At 48.2% G+C, this 19,009-nt stretch overlaps 1 protein-coding gene across 2 annotated transcripts; it reads left to right on the top strand.

The window, feature by feature from the left end:
- The first annotated feature begins 5,089 nt into the window (after positions 1-5,089).
- Positions 5,090-12,749, top strand: LOC142592429 (uncharacterized). Of its 2 annotated transcripts, none has more exons than XM_075704004.1 (4): positions 5,090-5,354; positions 6,848-7,074; positions 8,369-8,519; positions 9,706-12,749. In XM_075704004.1, exons 1-4 carry the CDS (start codon positions 5,249-5,251, stop codon positions 9,840-9,842), a joined length of 621 nt encoding a protein of 206 aa, XP_075560119.1. In that variant the 5' UTR covers positions 5,090-5,248; the 3' UTR covers positions 9,843-12,749. The 2 variants fall into 2 exon arrangements, with proteins under 2 accessions (XP_075560119.1, XP_075560120.1); XM_075704005.1 differs by having other exon boundaries at positions 5,101-5,354; positions 6,848-7,071.
- Positions 12,750-19,009: the final 6,260 nt, after the last annotated feature.

Genomic DNA, 19,009 nt, shown 5'->3' with positions numbered 1-19,009 from the left:
GGGTTTTCAAAACTAAATGGCGAAGCTCCCATTTAGCCTATTACATTTTGTTGCAAAATTTCGATGAATAAAGCCAAAATAAAGCTTCTTTTTGCACCTTGCACTGCTTGCGACCTTTATTGCAGCATTTAAAAACCATGAGGATACCTAAGCAAAAATACGTTATGTCATTTTAGCATTAACACATTTAAGCTTAAACAATATTAAAACATCGCAAGCTATTAAAACATGCTGACCATGCAAATACCATAGGTAGCTGGAGAACTACACCTACATGGGAATTAGTAGAGTGGCTGTACGCACGAGATATGTCACCAAGCTACTATCCCTCGACCTTGGTAACGTGTTTTGCGTATTTTTGCAGTTCTTAACCCGTTTGATGACGTCAGCTTTATGGTGCGTTCATCGGTAACTCGATAAATGTACCAAGGTGCATTTCCTTCGTTGAGGAATTACAGGGGTCCTATATTCTAAAACTATTCCAATATATTGTTATTCCAATCTGCTGACGTCAAACTTACGTAACCGCTGACGCAAGCATAGGGCGGTGACCCGCAGCGTTGCCTGAACAGCCCAATCAAATGTTCTCCTTTTGTCTGCTTTCAAAACGAATAGCATTGCGTTCATTGAGTTGTTTTTCTTGTCTGATTGGCTGACAAGAGGCGAGGATCACGATCAGATGGAGAGGGTTTGGATGGGGCCAAACCAGCGCACTGAAGAAAGATAACCGGACGAAGAGGGAGGTGCCGACATCTGCGATTGGTCCGCTTTCCCTTACTTAGCTTGCCGTGGCTTGTCTCAAATTCCGGCGGCGTGCAACGGACAATTAAAAATGCCGCCAGAACGGATCCTCAGCAAAGAAGAGATGGCAGATCGATGTTGTATACGTGCCGAAAGGGCTCGATAACGTTATACGGTCACGCAATAGGTTTTGTTATACGCAAATAAAAAATGCTCTCCGACAGGTGCGAGTAGGCAGTGCCTGAGCGATCGGCGGCAGCCATCTTTTATTCCTTTCAGAACAAAGCAGTATCCGGCTATGCAGAAAAAAAAATCCGGTTTTGTTAGGCACATTAATGCATTTTTAACGCGTGCACGTCACTTTGACGCAATAAGTTTTCGCGGTTTTGTGATGTCGAGTGGTAGACTGGTGAAGTGGGTGCAGCCTGAAACTTTTTGACCAATAGCAGAGGGTTAATGGCAAAAAGGCGTCGATCAGAAACAAATATTTTTGTTTTGTTCGGTTGAATCATCTATAATCAGTGTGTACACGTCATGTCAGAATGGGAGCTATCCCAGGTTTCGTGACGTGGTATTACAGGCGAAGTGCGGGTAGTCCAAGAAAGTTTTTGACCAATCGCTGATGGCTGATTGCAGAATTGGAATAGAAAAGTTTGGAATAGCTTCACGCAGTGGCGTAGCTAGGTCGTCTGGCACCCGGGGCGCATAGATCTTCTGTCACCCCCCCCCCCCCGGGTGTAGCCGGCGGAAAGAGGGGTGTCTTCAGACGTATATGACACCCCCCCCCCACTGGCCCCTTGCACCCCCCCCCCCCCGTTGCTACGCCACTGGCTTTACGTTATAGTGCCTCAGGGATGGAATTGAACTGCCCGGTGTTGCGAATGGGGGTCCGAAGACGTGGGATCCACTTTTCTCGTGGAGGAGTGAGGTGAACGTGAGGCTGGGTCCGATATTCAGGACGTTAGACAAACACGTATATATTTACAAATGTACAAAAAAATGCAAAGAAATACAGAAAAGTTGATGGCAAAGTGGTAGTCGCCGCTCACTACCGCCGCCCGTAGCTACTTTTATGCCTTGCGTGCTCATTGTTTAGTCACTTCCCCCTATCCGGCGTCAGGAGGCCGCTGACATCAGGTCCCACCAATCCGGTGTCAGGAGGCCAATGACATCAGGTCCCACCAATCCGGAGGTAGGTTGCCCTTTTCGCCGACTCCGATCGTACTCTGACAGGTGATGGCCGGATCATCGCACTGAGCGCGTCTCCGGCTTGGACACCCGAGTTTGTGCTGCTCACTGGTGACAGCCGTATCCTTGCTAATTGCTCAAACCTCTACTGAACGTGGTATTCCCGCGCTGGTCATAATTCTTCCGTATTGAGAACCATTTTGAAGAGGTAGTCGGCTCGTTCCCTATAATCGTGCGATTATGGGGAATGGAATCGTACCGAGGGGTGCCGCGGGGGGAACGGCTTATCACAACACCGGCCATTCCCGGATTGGGAATGGGCTAAGTTATTTCATTCCGAGGAATTGAAGGGAATGAAATTGCGGCGATTAATAATAATTCCCCAGAAATGGAATTGCAATGGGGGGCGCCCATTCGGCAACACTGATGCATACACAGGTAAGTCATTTGGGAGGTTTAATATTGCACCAGTTCACAAGCTGTACGACTGTTAACTGTTACGCAGACATAAAGATCCATAAAGTGCATCAATCGTGTAATCTGCACGTTTCTTTTTTTCTAGGAGCCAATGTTATATCGTACCTTACTTGTCACTATGACACTGGACCATTTCTTTGTGTCGAGCCCAATTTGGGCGACAAAGGGTTCATTTTGACCTCGTGACTTTGAGAAAGCGCTGCTGTCGTCTGTTGTGATGGAGTATTGATTTTGATGTGATGCATATTGACGATGCATATTGTATAGTTAATGTATACAGGATATCCCAGCTAACGTTAGCAAGACTATAAACAATAATTAGTAGAATATATGCTTATAACAGTGCCTACAGCCGGAATTATTCCGGAATGCCCATGGACCCCATGATCGTACTTAGATTTAGGTGCACGTTAAAGAACCCCAGGTGGTCAAGATGAATTCGGAGTTCCCCACTACAGCGTGCCTCATAATCAGATCGTGATTCTGGCAGGTAATAATGCGTGCCAGAACCACGATCTGATTATGAGGCACGCTGTAGTGCCTCTTTACTATTCTATCTTCCCTCTGGACTTGCACGTTAGTAGAAAGGTAAGCGCTGCAGTTCCTGCAATGCTTTTGCGGGGGGTCACGGATAATTACAGCTGTCAAGAGGCTATTGTGGCGACGCCCAGGGAGCTCCATAGGGCATATTGTGCACATTGGGCGCGGTGCAAAGGTCAAACGAGTTTCTCGCATCGCCTTTCCTCTCTGCCACGCTCCTGTCATGTACACACGCTCTGACCCCCCCCCCCTCCGACGCGGTGTGCCAGACAGCAGCAGTAGCAGCAATGAGAAAGTCGAAGGAAGAGGCAAAGAAAGATTCGCTTTAAAGAAAGGTGTGTGTGCGGGAAGGAGAGGGGCGGGGGTCAGCTTATATTTTACCCTCCGTGAAGATTAAGTGAACCGATATATTGGTGATGAAGGCAGGAAAGCCGCGCGTACATCAAATATAAAGCGTGTTCAAGTGTGTACAGCGCCGCCACAGGACGGCTTCGCATTTGAAAGTTGTGGTATGCAACGTTCAGCTCTCGTGTGGCAACTGGCGCGGACGCGCGGGTGAAGATCGCCCATGTCCACACGATGCTCTGGTCGAGCGCCTGTCAAACCTGTCGCATGGAGTGAATTAATTTTGATCGCGCAGCCAATGTATTGAAATTGGCAAGCAAATATTACGTGCATTACCAGCTCAGTTTAGAATTCACTATCATCATCGACACCAGGCTATTTCAACTTCAAGGAGAGTGTGTTGGGAGGCTAGTTGGTAAGACATACTTTTTTGTGAACTCAAATTGCGCTGGGGACGAGACATCGAGGTAGAAGATGACAGAACGAATGCAGCCTAACAACTGGTTTATTGAAATCACAAAATGCTGCCTCTTTGAACCACGCGATAAATCCATCGTTATCGATTTCAGCCGGCCTATTGTTTCGGACCTCCTCATGACAAAACTTAAAGAGCGCGTTACGTTACATCCAATGCGGTTTCCATCACGCGTGCGACATTTTTTTTTTGCCACCTAAGTTGCAAAATATGTTAATATTGATTTGATATTGATATTGACATGACTGTTAGTATTCCAATTTCGATTTAGATTCTCCATGTCCAGTCTACTTCTACTTAAAATTCAGGCGGAAAGCATGCGCTGAAGTGTAAGTGCAAGTAGGCTGAATTGCTGTGAAGTCGGGTTAAATTCAGCACATCCTTTCCGTCTGAATTGTAAGTACAAGTAGACTGGACATAGATAACCCAAATCAAAATTGGAATATTTGGAATGTCACATTCTGCTGTAAATACCTCGTCTCGCCAGTTATCGGGTTTGACTATGGCGTTATACAGTATCACACGAAGTCACGAGATGGCGACCTTGAATCCTACTGACGCAGCTAAACTTTTTGTATCTGGCTACATCATTTGGACTTGAACGAAAACGAAAACTTATTGCAGATGAGAGCAAGTATGCAGAACGGTCCAAGATGATTCTGTCACGTGCATGCACTGTCAAACTATGCAAAAGTGTTCAAACAACTATTGTGGCGGCGATTATAGTTAACCGCGTTCGAGTTGTTGTGCTAACAGTAATTATTTTTAAATAAACTACAGGCTATTCCGAAGTCGTACCACTGTGCAAACTATAGAAGCTTTAGAACTAATTATTCTCGAATACGAGCGCTGATTTACACGTGTAATATGGATTCACATCCTAAAGCGTTAGGCAGCGGTAGATCGGCAGATAGTCCATGATGATATGTTTCCAGGATATACGTCGTTGTCGGGTTTCAGCGCAGCGAGACATCACGTGTCGACCGCCTTGCGACCACTCCGCTCGTTCGGGGATGTGGTGTGAATATAATAACTGAGTTTGGCCGATGCGCATCAGTAAATGTCACTACCAGCGAAGAAACTGTACGGCGCCGCAGGTAGTCCAGCTTGCCGCAGAGTTCGCATACAGCAATTCAAGCGGGATGGTCAGCTCGAGGCTCCAGAGCTCTCTGTGTGCACCTCTCTCCACCGACTGTTGTCAGGATGGCGCGCGGTGCACGTTGCGCCTCGATGCCGAGCGAAGGCAATGCTTGCGCGGAGGCGCGCACCCGCGCATCTCACTCCGCCGCCGCCGCTTGGCTAGGGTCCCTAGCTTGGCTGGCGGTCCCGGCTGGCCGGCCTTATATGGCGCTATAGAGGTTCCAGCGCTCCTGCCGCGCACAAGGGCGAGCCCGGGAGGCGTTGACTGCGCGTAAACAGGCGGCATTCGTTGTGACGCTCACGCGGTACAGCCGTTCAAAGGCTGCTTCCAGTGCTGGAAGGATGGCTAGCGTCCAGCGAGGCCTCCGTTCTCTTGCCGTGCTCCGGCTTCTGCTGTTGTCGCTGTTCGCTGGCAGGCACGGTACCCTCGCGGATGTAAACCAGTTCTGTGAGTAGTACTCTAGATGCCAACATTGAATTCAGATCTTCTTAGCCGGCTTTTGTTGTTGTTGTTGTTGTAGTTGTGTGCGCGCGTGCGCAAGCGCTCGAGTTGCACCTGCACATGTGCCATATGGACAATAAAACGTAATTAGCTGACTGTTATCACACCCAGCATGTATCGAAATATGTTCGCTTAAGTTGCTGCAGTACAACAACAACGGTTTGCAACATTGTAAAGCGAGCTGAGAAGAAAACGAGTCAGCTATTACATATTCACATTTAGTGTCAGCTAGCGGCAAGCAAATATGTTGTATATATATAGCATAACAGGATCGCCTGTGTTTTACGCGTGTACAGGGTGTCCCACGTAAATTTAGCGAAAATTTAAAAATGTACTAATGCTACGTAGCTGGACAGAACCACGGTAATGTTGTTTGCCGTCGCTTGGAGATACTCAAATTATTTTTTGCATTCCACCTAATTAGATGATGAAATCAAATCCTCAAACATTCTAATTAGACGGAAAGTGTCAATGAGAAAATTGAGAAAATTGCAGAGCAACATGAAAAACTCCCGATACCGCTTTCTGTTGCTCAATACGTGCTACGTAAAAGCGTGTTTCCGAGCGTGAAAGAAGCCCGCAAATGCACGCGAAATGCCGCTCGAGGCACTTTGCGTGTATTGGCGGGCTTCTTTCGTGTTCGGAAAAACACTTTTACGTAGCACGTATTGAGCAACAGAAAGCGGTATCGGGAGTTTTTCATGTTGCTCTGCAATTTTCTCATTGATATTTTTCATCTAATTATAATATTTGGGAAATTGATTAATTAATGAAGACTAGTTATGTAATTAGGTAGAACGAAAAAATAGTAATCTGGGTATCCCCGAGCGACGGCAAACAACATTACCTCGGTTCTGTCCAGCTACATGGCATTCGCATATTTTTAAAGTTGGGCTAAAGTTACATATGGGGAGGGGGGGGGGGGACACCCTGTATATAGGTTCACTGTGCAGTCAGTAGTGCATGTTGAGTTTTTGCGTTACTTCTGACTAAAATGAAACGTGATTAAAAAAAATAATAAAATGTGAAGAAAGAAGTCAAACCACTGTCTGCGAAAGATTATTCGAGATTCCGACGGTGGTGCCGCTGCGTAGATGGCCGCTAAAAAAAAAAAAAATACTCGAGTCCTGGAAGTCTACAAAATGTAGAACGAGTCTTGTCGGCGTTATTCACGCAGGTAATAAATGTAGGAAAATGAACACGCGTGCTACTTGTATAGTGTTGCGCTGCTCTGCATCGTTTCAATTCGATGACGGCAAGCGGGCAAGTTTCCTCAATTATATTCATTGCCAGCGATCTTCTGAGCCAGAACGATCGCATCATGCATGGTCATTTCGTTCGCGCGATCGTTGTTATACCTGCCTCAAAGAAAGGAACGTCTTCGTCGAAGCACGTAAACAATGCTCTTATATTCATAGCCATTCCTTCTTCTCTTGCAGTTAATGTCTCATCACTGTGCTCCCGAGATCGATATGCTCCGCTTTACAAGACTGTTGACGGTGCCGTGCTCACGTCTGAAAGCGACAATAACCTGGATTGCATCATCACCTTCCAGACACACTCCATCTTGCAGAGTTTCATGCTTCGCTTTGAAAGGCTGTCCTTGGGCTGCCGCGATCACCTGGTCATTTTTGATGGTGCCCACGCTATAGGACTTAGCAAGGTGGTAAAATAGCCTGCTGCTTGCTTGTGTCGCGTTTTAAATTTCTGATCCAAGAATTAATGCTAGAAAAAAAACTATCTGAGCTAGATGAAAATCCGCTTCAATTTCACTATTACCATGATTGCATTTGGACATAAATTTAAGAGAGAGTAATGTCACATAAGCGTAGCGATTTTCATTCCCACAGTGTTGACACCGTCTTTTTCCCTGGTTCTCTCACGTAATTTGTCCTCAGAAACCCATTATTATCCATTATTATGGATGACTAGACAGCGCTGTGCTCATGCTGACAAGGCTGTGCTGCAGTTATGCCGTTACCCACAGAAAGGAGACGCCTTTCCCTTCTTATGGGACTGTGCTCGGCTTATCTTAGGATTGCGCCTGTGCTCAATATGGCATACGCCTTGGCGTCCTGCTAACTTAAGTGGCTGAATATGTTAACACGTTACTATAATATTGTTGAGTGCTTTTTCGTTATATTAGCGTTGTGAATGATTTGTTATGGAGTAATCGCTTGGCGCTATGACCACGTTTCCAAAAGTGCCCTGAAGGCTATTTCCGCCATATAATAATAATAATAATAATAATAATAATAATAATAATAATAATAATAATAATAATAATAATAATAATAATAATAATAATAATAATAATAATAATAATAATAATAATGTGATCTTAGAAAAAACGAAGCGTAACAAAATGTTTGGTACTATTTGTTCTGCAGTTACAGATACACAGATTAGGTTCGGCACCACAAATGTTTTGAATTGATGGACATATCTCGGACCGCGAGACAGGTCACGCTTTTCTTTCTTTTTTTTCGGAGGTTTGTGTTGGTGGCCTATGCAGAATATACAGTACCTCTGAACAGCATCAATGAAGCTAAGTGACGAGAATCATATTTGTTTCGTGGGTTTTTTTACATAAGGAAGTGTGTTAACATATTTAGTTTCCGTTCTTTGCTGACACTAATGTGATCCTTGTTTCAAAACAACACAGAAAAATTTCTATACTCGTGAGCGATAACAGCTTGACTATTTTCATTAAACGACGAGATTGTTCTATTTATACTCTTGCGAGTGCCATTTACTTTAAATTCATATATGTAGCATAATAGTTTGCTAAGTATGCAGCAGGCGGGGTAGTTACGCATTGAAAGCTATAACGTTTAATTCAGACTAATGATGCTTTCCGTGGCTGCAGCAACATAGTTGGCGAGAAAAATGTGGTGGCGACATTCCCTTAGCTGGTACCTTCGAGCCTCACTCCGTAACTTCCATTTTTGCGGCCACAGGCAGATCTGTCTTGCGGAAGCTCCCCCTCGGATGTGGGGAACACCTCCACAGAGGGAAACTACGTGACCCTCAGGTATACCACAGACACTGAGAGTCCACAAGGAAGCGGCTTCAATCTAATCATCACTGCGTACAAGAATCGCTTAACAGGTATACCGACTGGCTGGTTGATTATTCATGATTTGGTTAAAATAGCCCACCAGACAAAGTGCATTTTGTGTGTGTTCTTATTTTGTATGTGTCCGTGTCATGTAAGTGCGCTACTATAACTAAGTCATGAACAGATCACTTTCCAGTAAGAATATGATTACCGCGTGGGTATCTTTCAAGCGGAGAGGATCCCACCCGACGTTCCTTCCGGTGGAAGACGAATAGACCAGAGCGGAAGTATCCCTTAAACAAAATAAATACGTTTACATTCAATCAATCTAGTGTAAAAAAAAAAAAAAACGTTTGTGGATAACACCCTATGGCCAGTCACATTTTCGGTTCCCAAGCGGAACGCATTCATATGTGAACGGAACATTTGTGAACCTCTGCAATCGACCGCGACAGCCTATCACTCTTTCGTGGCCAATGTGACGGTGATCGCAGTTTGCACGCCTTTTTACGCCATTTACGCTAGGAGACGTCTACATGGCGAGGTTCTCACGTGCGCTTCTATCTGAGCTAGATGAAAAGCCGTGCAGTGGTTTGGCACCACGAAGGGGAACTTAAGGCGATGGCATTCAAGAACCCGCACCCCAGCTTTTTATCACCTGCATCTGCTGACGATGAAGCGGGATTACGTTATTATTATTTTGCGGTAATAAACACATTACATCCAGTTTTTGGGCGCCTCGACTTATTTTACTCTTCGTTTATTTCAGCGTACTGCGCTTCGGCGTCGTTGGCAGAATGCAATCATTTCACCCCCCCCCCCTTTTCTTTTTTGTAAATGTTTTTGAAATATAAATTGCATGCTTATGTCCATTAGAATAGATGTGGTACTGCTGCTAACTTGCGGTGAGTGACGTACAAAGTGAAGTTGTGTCCGTGTCTTGGCCGAATAGTTAAGGCGCCGGCTTCGGAACCCCTGTAAGGTCGACCTATTCTTACCCTTTATGTAATTACTATCGCAAAAATAATAAATAAATGAAGCTAGACAAATAAAAAAAAGCATGGTGGCCTTTCTGGGCTTAAGTGTACAATTATTGTATACAGCAACAATATATGATGGTATACCATTATATATCGTCTACATGTGCGCTGCCTCTTCAAATACAACCACCATTTCTTGCACACTGCCTGTGTCCCCATTTGCAATTAGAGTTGTTGACATTGCTTGTGCTTGCAGATCATATGCCCAACCTGAGGTGCCGGGACTTTCAGTGTAGCAACACCCTGTGCATCTCAAGCAACTTGACATGTGATGGTGTCAACCACTGTGGAGACAACAGCGACGAGACAAGCCATGCTTCTTGCGCAGACTAGCTAGCTTGCGGTTTTGAGGCAGAATGTCTGACGCTTATCTTTTGCGAGTGTATCTGTTCAGCTGTCTATTTCCTGTTTACATTTCTATCTCACCCGTCCCCCAGCGTAGGGTAGCAAATCTGATTTTCTTTTTTCCGGCGGACCTCCCGTTATTTTTCTCTTTCCTTCGTCTCCCACTCTCTCCAAGTGCGCCCAACAATTTAAAATTCTCCCAGTTCAACTGCAGGCTGGCGCTGAAAGTGAACGAGTCGCGTAAATATTTTCGATACGTGCACTTAAAAATGAGCATCCTTTAGTAATACAGTATAAATGAATTGTTGAAGTGAGACCAGGACCCGTATTTGCAAAATTTCTCTTACGCAAGTGCCGTCCACGATTGGCCGCGCGCCCTTGTGACTGTCTTGCCGTTACGCTGACCGCTATTATACGCTGCGATACCAGTGGCTGGTGTCCGAACGCTGACCAACGATGAAATGCTCGAGCGTAAGAGAAACTTTGTGAGTGGGGGCTCGGAGGGGCATTTCTCATGTTAGGCTGCTGTATGATTATTCAGGACACAAACACTGGTGAATATGATTTCGAATCTGGCCAAATCAGGTTTCAAATAAATATGTCGTTAGAGCAAAGCCAAATACAGAGTTCTATTACTAGAAGTTTTGCGACCTAGGTTTCTGCTCTTCTTCTCTTTTTTAACCAAGAACATACGTGTATTTTGCCCCCCCCCCCTATTTTTTTTAATTCCTTCAGGAGTCATTACGAATGCAGTTACTAGGCACACTGAAGGTCAAGTGAAAGTACGTCAAAGGTACAGCATATGCAGCTTCAAAGAAATGGTGCATACATATCGAATTTTGTGGGTGACTAAAAAGTGCAGTAAGAACAGGAATCGGTGATTTATTGTTTAGTGAACCTTTCGTGGCACATGTATGTATAGCATTTTATATTGTGCACTTCCCCTCTCAGCATTGACTAAGCGCTTGATGTAATTTTAGTCTACAAACTGCACTTCGTTTACTGCTGATTTAGGCCTACGAAGTATTAAAGAAAAAAAGAACATTAAAATGCAGAATTTATTCAGAAACGGGCAGTTCAAATGTGTTCAATGATGAACGCAACCAATCCATCACACCAGCGTCTGCGCTGATAAAATATATTCAAACATGACTTTTCCCGCTCGCTTATGCTACTCGCACAAATATAACGCGATAATTGTTATTTATTTATTCTTTTGGTTAAAATACGCCACCTCCCCCCACACAGACACACGCGCGCACACACTTTTGGGAACTAACTTCCGATCCCTTTTTCTATGAAATCCAAAATCAAAAAGAGGGTCTGACAGATGGAGTAGCACACGTGGTATAAATGTTACAAACAGGGATAAGGTGCCTCAGAAAGGCTGGCCAACGTTTCGATAGGAGGACCTATCTTTGTCAAAGGTGGCCTCTTCATCCTCGGCAGGTTAGTTTTAACGGGATAGTGGAATGACGTCATGTGCGGTCGTTGTCCGTGGCAGCTGGCTGTAAAGGGAGAGACTGAAAAGAAAATGAGCGTTGTCGTTTGACGGCTCTGGGCGTAGTTTCCAAGATGAGGGGACAGGATCGGGAGAGTGTGAAGGCGGCAGAAAAAGAAGAAAAAAGTAGAGAAAGAGAAGGACAGCGGACGGTGGAGTGTTGGGGGAGCGTGAGGTTAGGGAGCTTTCAGAGGTGTCGCAGGCGGCATGCGTTTGTGTTTAGAAGAGCGGGTCATCATCATCAGCATCATCATCATCAAGAGAAGGACAGCGGACGGTGGAGTGTTGGGGGAGCGTGAGGTTAGGGAGCTTTCAGAGGTGTCGCAGGCGGCATGCGTTTGTGTTTAGAAGAGCGGGTCATCATCATCAGCATCATCATCATCAAGAGAAGGACAGCGGACGGTGGAGTGTTGGGGGAGCGTGAGGTTAGGGAGCTTTCAGAGGTGTCGCAGGCGGCATGCGTTTGTGTTTAGAAGAGCAGGTCATCATCATCAGCATCATCATCATCAAGAGAAGGACAGCGGACGGTGGAGTGTTGGGGGAGCGTGAGGTTAGGGAGCTTTCAGAGGTGTCGCAGGCGGCATGCGTTTGTGTTTAGAAGAGCGGGTCATCATCATCATCACCATCATCATCATCATCATCATCATCATCAGCCTATTTTATGTTTACTGCAGGACGAAGGCCTCTCCCTACGATCTCCAATTACCCCTGTCCTGCGCCAACCGATTCCAACTACCACCCGCAAATTTCCTAATTTCGTCGCACCACCTAGTCTTCTGCCGTCCTCTACTGCGCTTCCCTTCTCTTGGTACCAATTCTGTCCCCCTAATGGTCCAACGGTTATCTAACCGGCGCATTACATGACCTGCCCAGCGCCATCTTTTTCTCTTAATGTCTATTAGAATATCGTCTATACCCGTTTGTTCTCTGATCCCAAACCGCTCTCTTTCTGTCTCTTAAAGTTATGCCTAGCATTCTTCGTTCCATCGCTCTTTGCGCGATCCTTAACTTGTTCTCAAGCCTCTTTTTCAGTCTCCAAGTCTATGCCCCATATGTCAGCACCGGTAAAATGCACTAATTGCAGGCACGCACGCAGGATTTTTTTTCGGGGGGGGGGGGGCAACCCAAGGCAACTTTTCTATGCAAATGAGGGGGAGGGTACCTTTACTAGTACAGGTGTGAATAACGCCCACCATTTGCCATAAAGACGTCTAAAGCCGCAAAAGAGAATTAAAATAACGTGTATCTTACAGGTACGCCTGTGAGATACACCTCTTTACTTGGCAAACAAAGAACCACATCAAATGGACTCGCGCATGAAAGATGCGCAGGAAGAACCTTGCCAAGAACAAGTTAACAAGCGAAAGTGCAAAATAAAGATGTTTAGTAGCGTTGTTTTGAATTAGCTCTGGAATAATTATAGAGAAATCTATATTTGCGGAGCGATCTCAGTTCTTTTGTATCCCTCGTTTACTGCTCTACCAAGTAGCAAAACCGACTCGTGTTGTTATTTGGGAAGTTGAGTAACGATGCGTGGTCACCAGTCCCGTACTACCGCGTAGAGCGCAGGACGCTGCGGTTGTAGACGTACTGCGCCCACCGCGGAAGGTTAGAACCCCCCCCCCCCCATTGCCCCTGCTGGGGGGAAGTGACGTAGCCACTTCCCCCCAGCAGGGAAGTGGCTACGTCAGGCGGTTCGAAGCTTCATTCAGAACACATGGAATTATTCTCCACTTTCGGCGGCGTTTCCTCTACTTCCTTTTTAAGTAAAGATATGTTGATGCATAAATATTTTCACGAACAATTTTGGCTTTTCCTCCCACTTTGGCTGTTGCCTTGGCTTTCTCGCTTAGTAGATCGCTTAATTTCTCATCTCCTTGCGACTCTTGTTTCCAGTTGCCAATTTGGCACGAAAAGTGCTGTACAATAAGGGAAAAACCAGACGAGGTAACGGGTCAGTCATATTGCTTATGGGTTGAACGGTTATTGCAGGGTCTGATGATGGACGCTGTTTCGCAATATTTTATTTTCCATCTTATCTAACCCATATCGCGGGGATATGGTTCCGAGGATCTGCCAGCGTCGCGGCGAGCCGTAACTCGAGGAAGTAATGAAGCAAAAGGAAAAGTTAAACGCAACTGGTGTTTGCTCCGGCCACAACTCGTTCCACGAGCATACAGAGCAGCCGACTATGAACTGAATCCCTTTCCTGGCCCTTGGATCAGCCTAAACAACGAAGGTTGAACTAACGAAGCAACAGGGATGCGCGTGATTGTTGAAACGATTGTGACATTGTGACATGGTGAAACGATCTGAATTCATCTTGAGTTAATCGCGCGGGCACCGAATCGATGAGAAAACTGGCCTCCACACCCCAGAAGATGCCGATAACTACCGCCATCCAAAAGGAGTGAAAAAATTGACAATCATTCCACTCTGTGAAGATGGAATGGCAGCGAAAGCTGACGAGAGTCAAAGCTCTAAAACGAAAAGCAAAATGTTTCACCTCGGCTGCGGGTCGGCCTGAAGATAGTGCAATATCGGACCGACCAGCGGCGGAAGTGAAGCAGGCGTAAGCACCCCCCATACGTGGGCCACTTCCGAAGATAGTGCAACGCCGCGGGCCGACCCACGGCAAAGGTGAAGCAGGCGTTAAGCACTCCCCATACATGGGTCCATCCCGAAGGTAATGCAATGCCGGGCCGACCCGCGGTGGAGTTGAAGCAGGCATTAAGAACTCGCCATACGCAGGCTGATCCCGAAGATATTGCAACACCGGGCCCACCCGCGGCGGAGGTGAAACAGGCGCAAGCACCCCCCATATGTGGGCCGCTGCCGAATATCGTGCAACACCGGGCCGACCCTCGGTGGAGGTGAAACAGGCGTTAAGCACCCCGCATACGTGGGCCAATCCCGAAAGTAGTGCAGCGCCGGGCCGATCCACGACAAATGTGAAGTAGGCGTTCAGCACTCCCCATACATGGGTCCATGCCGAAGGTAATGCAACGCCGGGCCGACCCGCGGTGAAGGTGAAGCAGGCATTAAGAACTCCACACACGTAGGGCGATCCCGAAGATATTGTCACGTGGTGGTGACGTTGAACAACACAGTAGCAATACCGTGAAAGGCAAAACTAACTTTTATTGGACGAACCTATGCACACAAAAACAGGCTACACTTATAGCACAACGATAACGGCGAACACGGTCGGCGATCGTCGAAAATCTGACCAGCGGGTCAAGCGCGTCGGCTTTTATACATCAGTCGTCGAATGTTCCAGAGTAATCGCTGGGACCCGCGTGCCTTCCACAAAGTTCTACATTATTCGCGTCGCGCACACATGCGATCAGATTACACAAACTTCGGTCAGAGACAGCTGATAGAAGCATCGATAACATTCCAGAAACTTCCGATACATGCAGGCGCGTCCTGCGCTGTGCGATAACATTTGTTAGGCGGTAAAACGTGTCGCCCGATAAAGACAAACAAGTACACGTGTCAATACGCCCCTCTTAAAGAGCACCGACCCGATGCTGCACACAAACGAAAGTAATAAAGAAGCACTCGTAGCAAAGAAAACAACAAAATAAGGAAAGTTCGTCAGCGTCCGTAAAAGGGCACCACGTGGACCACTTCAGTTCGCGCGCGGCGCCGCTGTGAATGCGAGATGCCGTCTGGCACGACCTCATAGTCCAGTGTGCCAATACGTCGGATGATCTTGTACGGTCCGAAATAGCGATGCAAAAGCTTCTCGCTCAGTCCTCGTCGGCGTATAGGGGTCCAAACCCTAACACGGTCACCGGGCTGGTACTCTACGAAGTGTCGTCGGAGGTTGTATAGTGTCGGCTGTCGGTCCTCTGCTGGTTCTTGATTCGCAGGCGGGCGAGCTGTCGGGCTTCTTCGGCGCGCTGGAGATAGGTAGCGACGTCAAGATTTTCCTCGTCAGTGACGTGCGGCAGCATGGCGTCGAGCGTCGTCGTCGGGTTCCTGCCGTAAACCAACTTGAACGGCGTGATCTGTGTTGTTTCTTGCACCGCCGTGTTGTAAGCGAAGGTTACATACGGCAGGACCGCGTCCCACGTCTTGTGCTCAACGTCGACGTACGTCGCTAGCATGTCGGCGAGGGTCTTGTTCAGGCGCTCCGTGAGACCATTTGTTTGCGGATGGTAGGCAGTTGTCCTCCTGTGGCTTGCCTGGCTATATTGCAGAACGGCTTGGGTGAGCTCTGCTGTAAAAGCCGTTCCTCTGTCGGTGATGAGGACTTCTGGGGCACCATGTCGCAGCAGGATGTTCTCGACGAAAGATTTCGCCACTTCGGCTGCGCTGCCTTTTGGTAGAGCTTTAGTTTCAGCGAAGCGGGTGAGATAGTCCGTCGCCACGACGATCCACTTATTCCCGGATGTTGACGTCCGAAACGGCCCCAACAAATCCATCCCAATCTGCCGGAATGGTCGACGAGGAGGTTCGATCGGCTGTAGTAACCCTGCTGGCCTTGTCGGTGGTGTCTTGCGTCGTTGACAGTCTCGGCATGTCTTGACGTAAAGGGCGACGTCGGCGGTCAGACGCGGCCAGTAATACCTTTCCTGTATCCTCGACAGCGTCCGGGAGAATCCGAGGTGCCCAGCGGTTGGATCGTCGTGTAAGGCGTGCAATACTTCTGGACGCAGCGCTGAAGGTACAACAAGAAGGTAGCTGGCGCGGACTGGTGAGTTCTCCTTAACAAGCAGGTTGTTTTGTAGCGTGAACGAAGACAACCCGTGCTTAAATGCCCTATGGACAACGTCGGTGTTCCCTTCCAAATACTCGACGAGGCCTTTTTGCTCCGGGTCTGCTCGCTGCTGTTTAGTGGTCTTCCGCACTTATTATTCCAAGGAAGGCGTCGTCGTCCTCGTCGTCTTGCGGCGGGAAATCGATGGGGGCGCGTGATAAGCAGTCGGCGTCAGAGTGCTTTCTTCCGGACTTGCATATTACGGTGACGTCATATTCTTGCAGTCGGAGGTTCGACCGCGCCAGCCGTCCTGAAGGGTCCTTTAATTTAGCTAGCCAACACAACGCGTGATGGTCGCTGACGACTTTGAATGGCCTGCCATAGAGGTAAGGGCGGAATTTTGCTGTAGCCCAAATGATGGCGAGGCATTCCTTTTCAATCGTAGAGTAATTGCATTCCGCTTTTGACAGCGACCGGCTATCATAAGATATAACGCGTTCAAGTCCGTCTTTCCTCTGGACTAGGACGGCACCGAGGCCTATGCTACTGGCGTCAGTGTGGATATCGGTATCGGCGTCCTCGTCGAAGTGTGCAAGTACCGGCGGCGACTGCATGCGTCGTTTGAGTTCTTGAAATGCGTCGGCCTGCGGCGTTTCCCACTTGAACTCGACATCACATTTCGTTAGATGTGTTAGCGGCTCCGCGATGCGTGAAAAGTCCTTGACAAAGCGCCTATAGTAGGCACACATGCCAAGGAACCTGCGCACTGCTTTCTTATTGATTGGCTGTGGGAACTTTGCGGTGGCAGCTGTCTTCTGCGGGTCGGGGCGTACCCCAGATTTGCTGATGACGTGGCCTAGGAATAGAAGCTCATCGTAAGCGAAGCGGCACTTTTCCGGCTTCAGAGTGAGCCCTGATGACTTGATGGCCTCTAATACTGTCGCAAGCCGCTTAAGGTGATCTTCGAAATTTCCGGCGAAGACGACGACGTCATCCAAGTAAACGAGTAAGGTCTGCAGCCACTTCATTCCTGCTAAAACCGTGTCCATCACGCGCCGGAACGTTGCAGGCGCTGAGCACAGTCCAAATGGCATAACCTTGAACTCATAGAGGCCGTCTGGCGTGATGAAGGCGGTCTTTTCGCGATCTCTTTCGTCGACTTCTATTTGCCGGTAGCCAGACTTGAGGTCCATCGATGAGAAGTATTTAGCATTGCAGAGCCGATCCAATGCGTCGTCTATCCGTGGGAGGGGTATACGTCTTTCTTCGGTGATTTTGTTCAGTCGACGATAATCGACGCAGAATCGTAGGGTTCCGTCCTTTTTCTTCACTAAAACAACTGGAGACGCTCACGGGCTTTTCGACGCCTCTATGATGTCGTCGCGCAGCATTTCGTCGACTTGTTGACTTATAGCTTCGCGTTCTCGCGTCGAAACTCGGTAAGGGCTCTGGCGGAGTGGTCGAGCGCACTCTTCGATTATTATGCGATGCTTTGCGACTGGTATTTGTCGAATCCTCGATGATGTCGAAAAGCAGTCTTTGTATCGTCGAAGCAGACTTCTGAGCTGTTGCCGCTTAATCACGGGGAGACTTGGATTTATGTCGAAGTCTGGCTCGGGAACTACGGTCGTCGGGGTAGATGCGACAGAATCCGAGAGGACAAACGTATTGCTGGTTTCCAGAATTTCCTCGATGTATGCGATCGTCGTGCCCTTGTTGATGTGCTTGAACTCCTGTCTGAAGTTTGTCAGTAACACTTTCGTGTTTCCTCCGTGCAGTCGAGCGATCCCTCTTGCGACGCAAATTTCACGGTCGAGCAGTAGACGTTGGTCGCCTTCGATGACGCCTTCTAAGTCAGTGGGCGTTTCGGTGCCGACCGAGATAAGAATGCTGGAGCGAGGCGGGATGCTCACTTGATCTTCGAGCACACTCAAGGCGTGGTGACTACGAGGGCTCTCCGGCGGTATCGCTTGATCTTCCGACGGCGTTATTGACTTCGACTTCAGGTTGATGATTGCGGCGTGTTGGTTCAGGAAGTCCATGCCGAGAATGACGTCTCGTGAACACTGTTGCAGGATAACGAAAGTGGCAGGGTAAGTCCGGTCATGAATGGTAATTCTTGCCGTGCAGATTCCAGTCGGCGTGAAGAGGTGACCTCCAGCGGTCCGAATTAACGGGCCTTCCCATGCAGTCTTAACTTTCTTCAACTGGGCTGCGATGGGTCCACTCATGACGGAGTAATCGGCTCCTGTGTCTACTAAAGCGGTGACTGCGTGGCCGTCGAGAAGCACGTCGAGGTCGGTGGTTCTTTGTCTTGCGTTACAGTTAGGCCTTGGCGTCGGAACACGGCTGCGTCGCGTTGACCTGTGGCTGATACGTGGCGTTGTCAGCGTATTCGTCGGCGTATTCTTTGCTTCCAGTCTTCGTCGGGACGGCGGCGTGTCGTTATGTCGTCGAGGCAGTCCTTTCGTAGTCTTCGTAGGCGGCAGAGGATCTTCGTCAGTTCGACGAACAGCAACCGCACCTCCATCGGTTGCTGCTTTTAGTTTTCCGGATATGGACTTACGGATCGGCCCCGGGCTGGGCCAGTGTATGGACAGCGCTGCGGCGACAGGTAGCGGCCTGGTGACGGCGAACGGGACGGTCGTCGAGGGCTCCACTGAGTAGCGGCGAGGTAGTCGGCGATGTCACGAGGGCGTTGACTTTCCCTTGGGCGCTGTGCGTTGACGGCGAATCCTCGCAATCCCAGGTCGCGGTATGGGCATCGGGGGTACACATGGCCGGCTTCTCCGCAGTGATAGCAGAGCGGGCGGTGGTCGGGGGCTCGCCAAATGTCCGTCTTCCTCGCGTAGGTGCGCTGGGCGACGGGTGGGGCGCGCTGGCGGCGGCGGCGGACGACGGAATTGCGGCGTTACAGGGCCCTGGCGCTGTCGCGGAGTGGGGCCT

The sequence above is a fragment of the Dermacentor variabilis genome, chromosome 1 (genome assembly GCF_050947875.1).
Source record: "Dermacentor variabilis isolate Ectoservices chromosome 1, ASM5094787v1, whole genome shotgun sequence".
Taxonomy (NCBI): Eukaryota; Metazoa; Arthropoda; class Arachnida; order Ixodida; family Ixodidae; genus Dermacentor; species Dermacentor variabilis.
Note: the sequence above shows the minus strand (reverse complement) of the source record. Positions and strands in the feature narration are given on the sequence as shown.

Excerpts from the sequence above, each read along its gene's own strand:
- LOC142592429 (XM_075704004.1), top strand. The coding sequence starts at position 5,249 with ATGGCTAGCGTCCAGCGAGGCCTCCGTTCTCTTGCCGTGCTCCGGCTT. Across the intron at positions 5,355-6,847 it reads CGCGGATGTAAACCAGTTCT|TTAATGTCTCATCACTGTGC; the intron begins GTGAGTAGTACT and ends CTTCTCTTGCAG. Across the intron at positions 8,520-9,705 it reads GTACAAGAATCGCTTAACAG|ATCATATGCCCAACCTGAGG; the intron begins GTATACCGACTG and ends TTGTGCTTGCAG.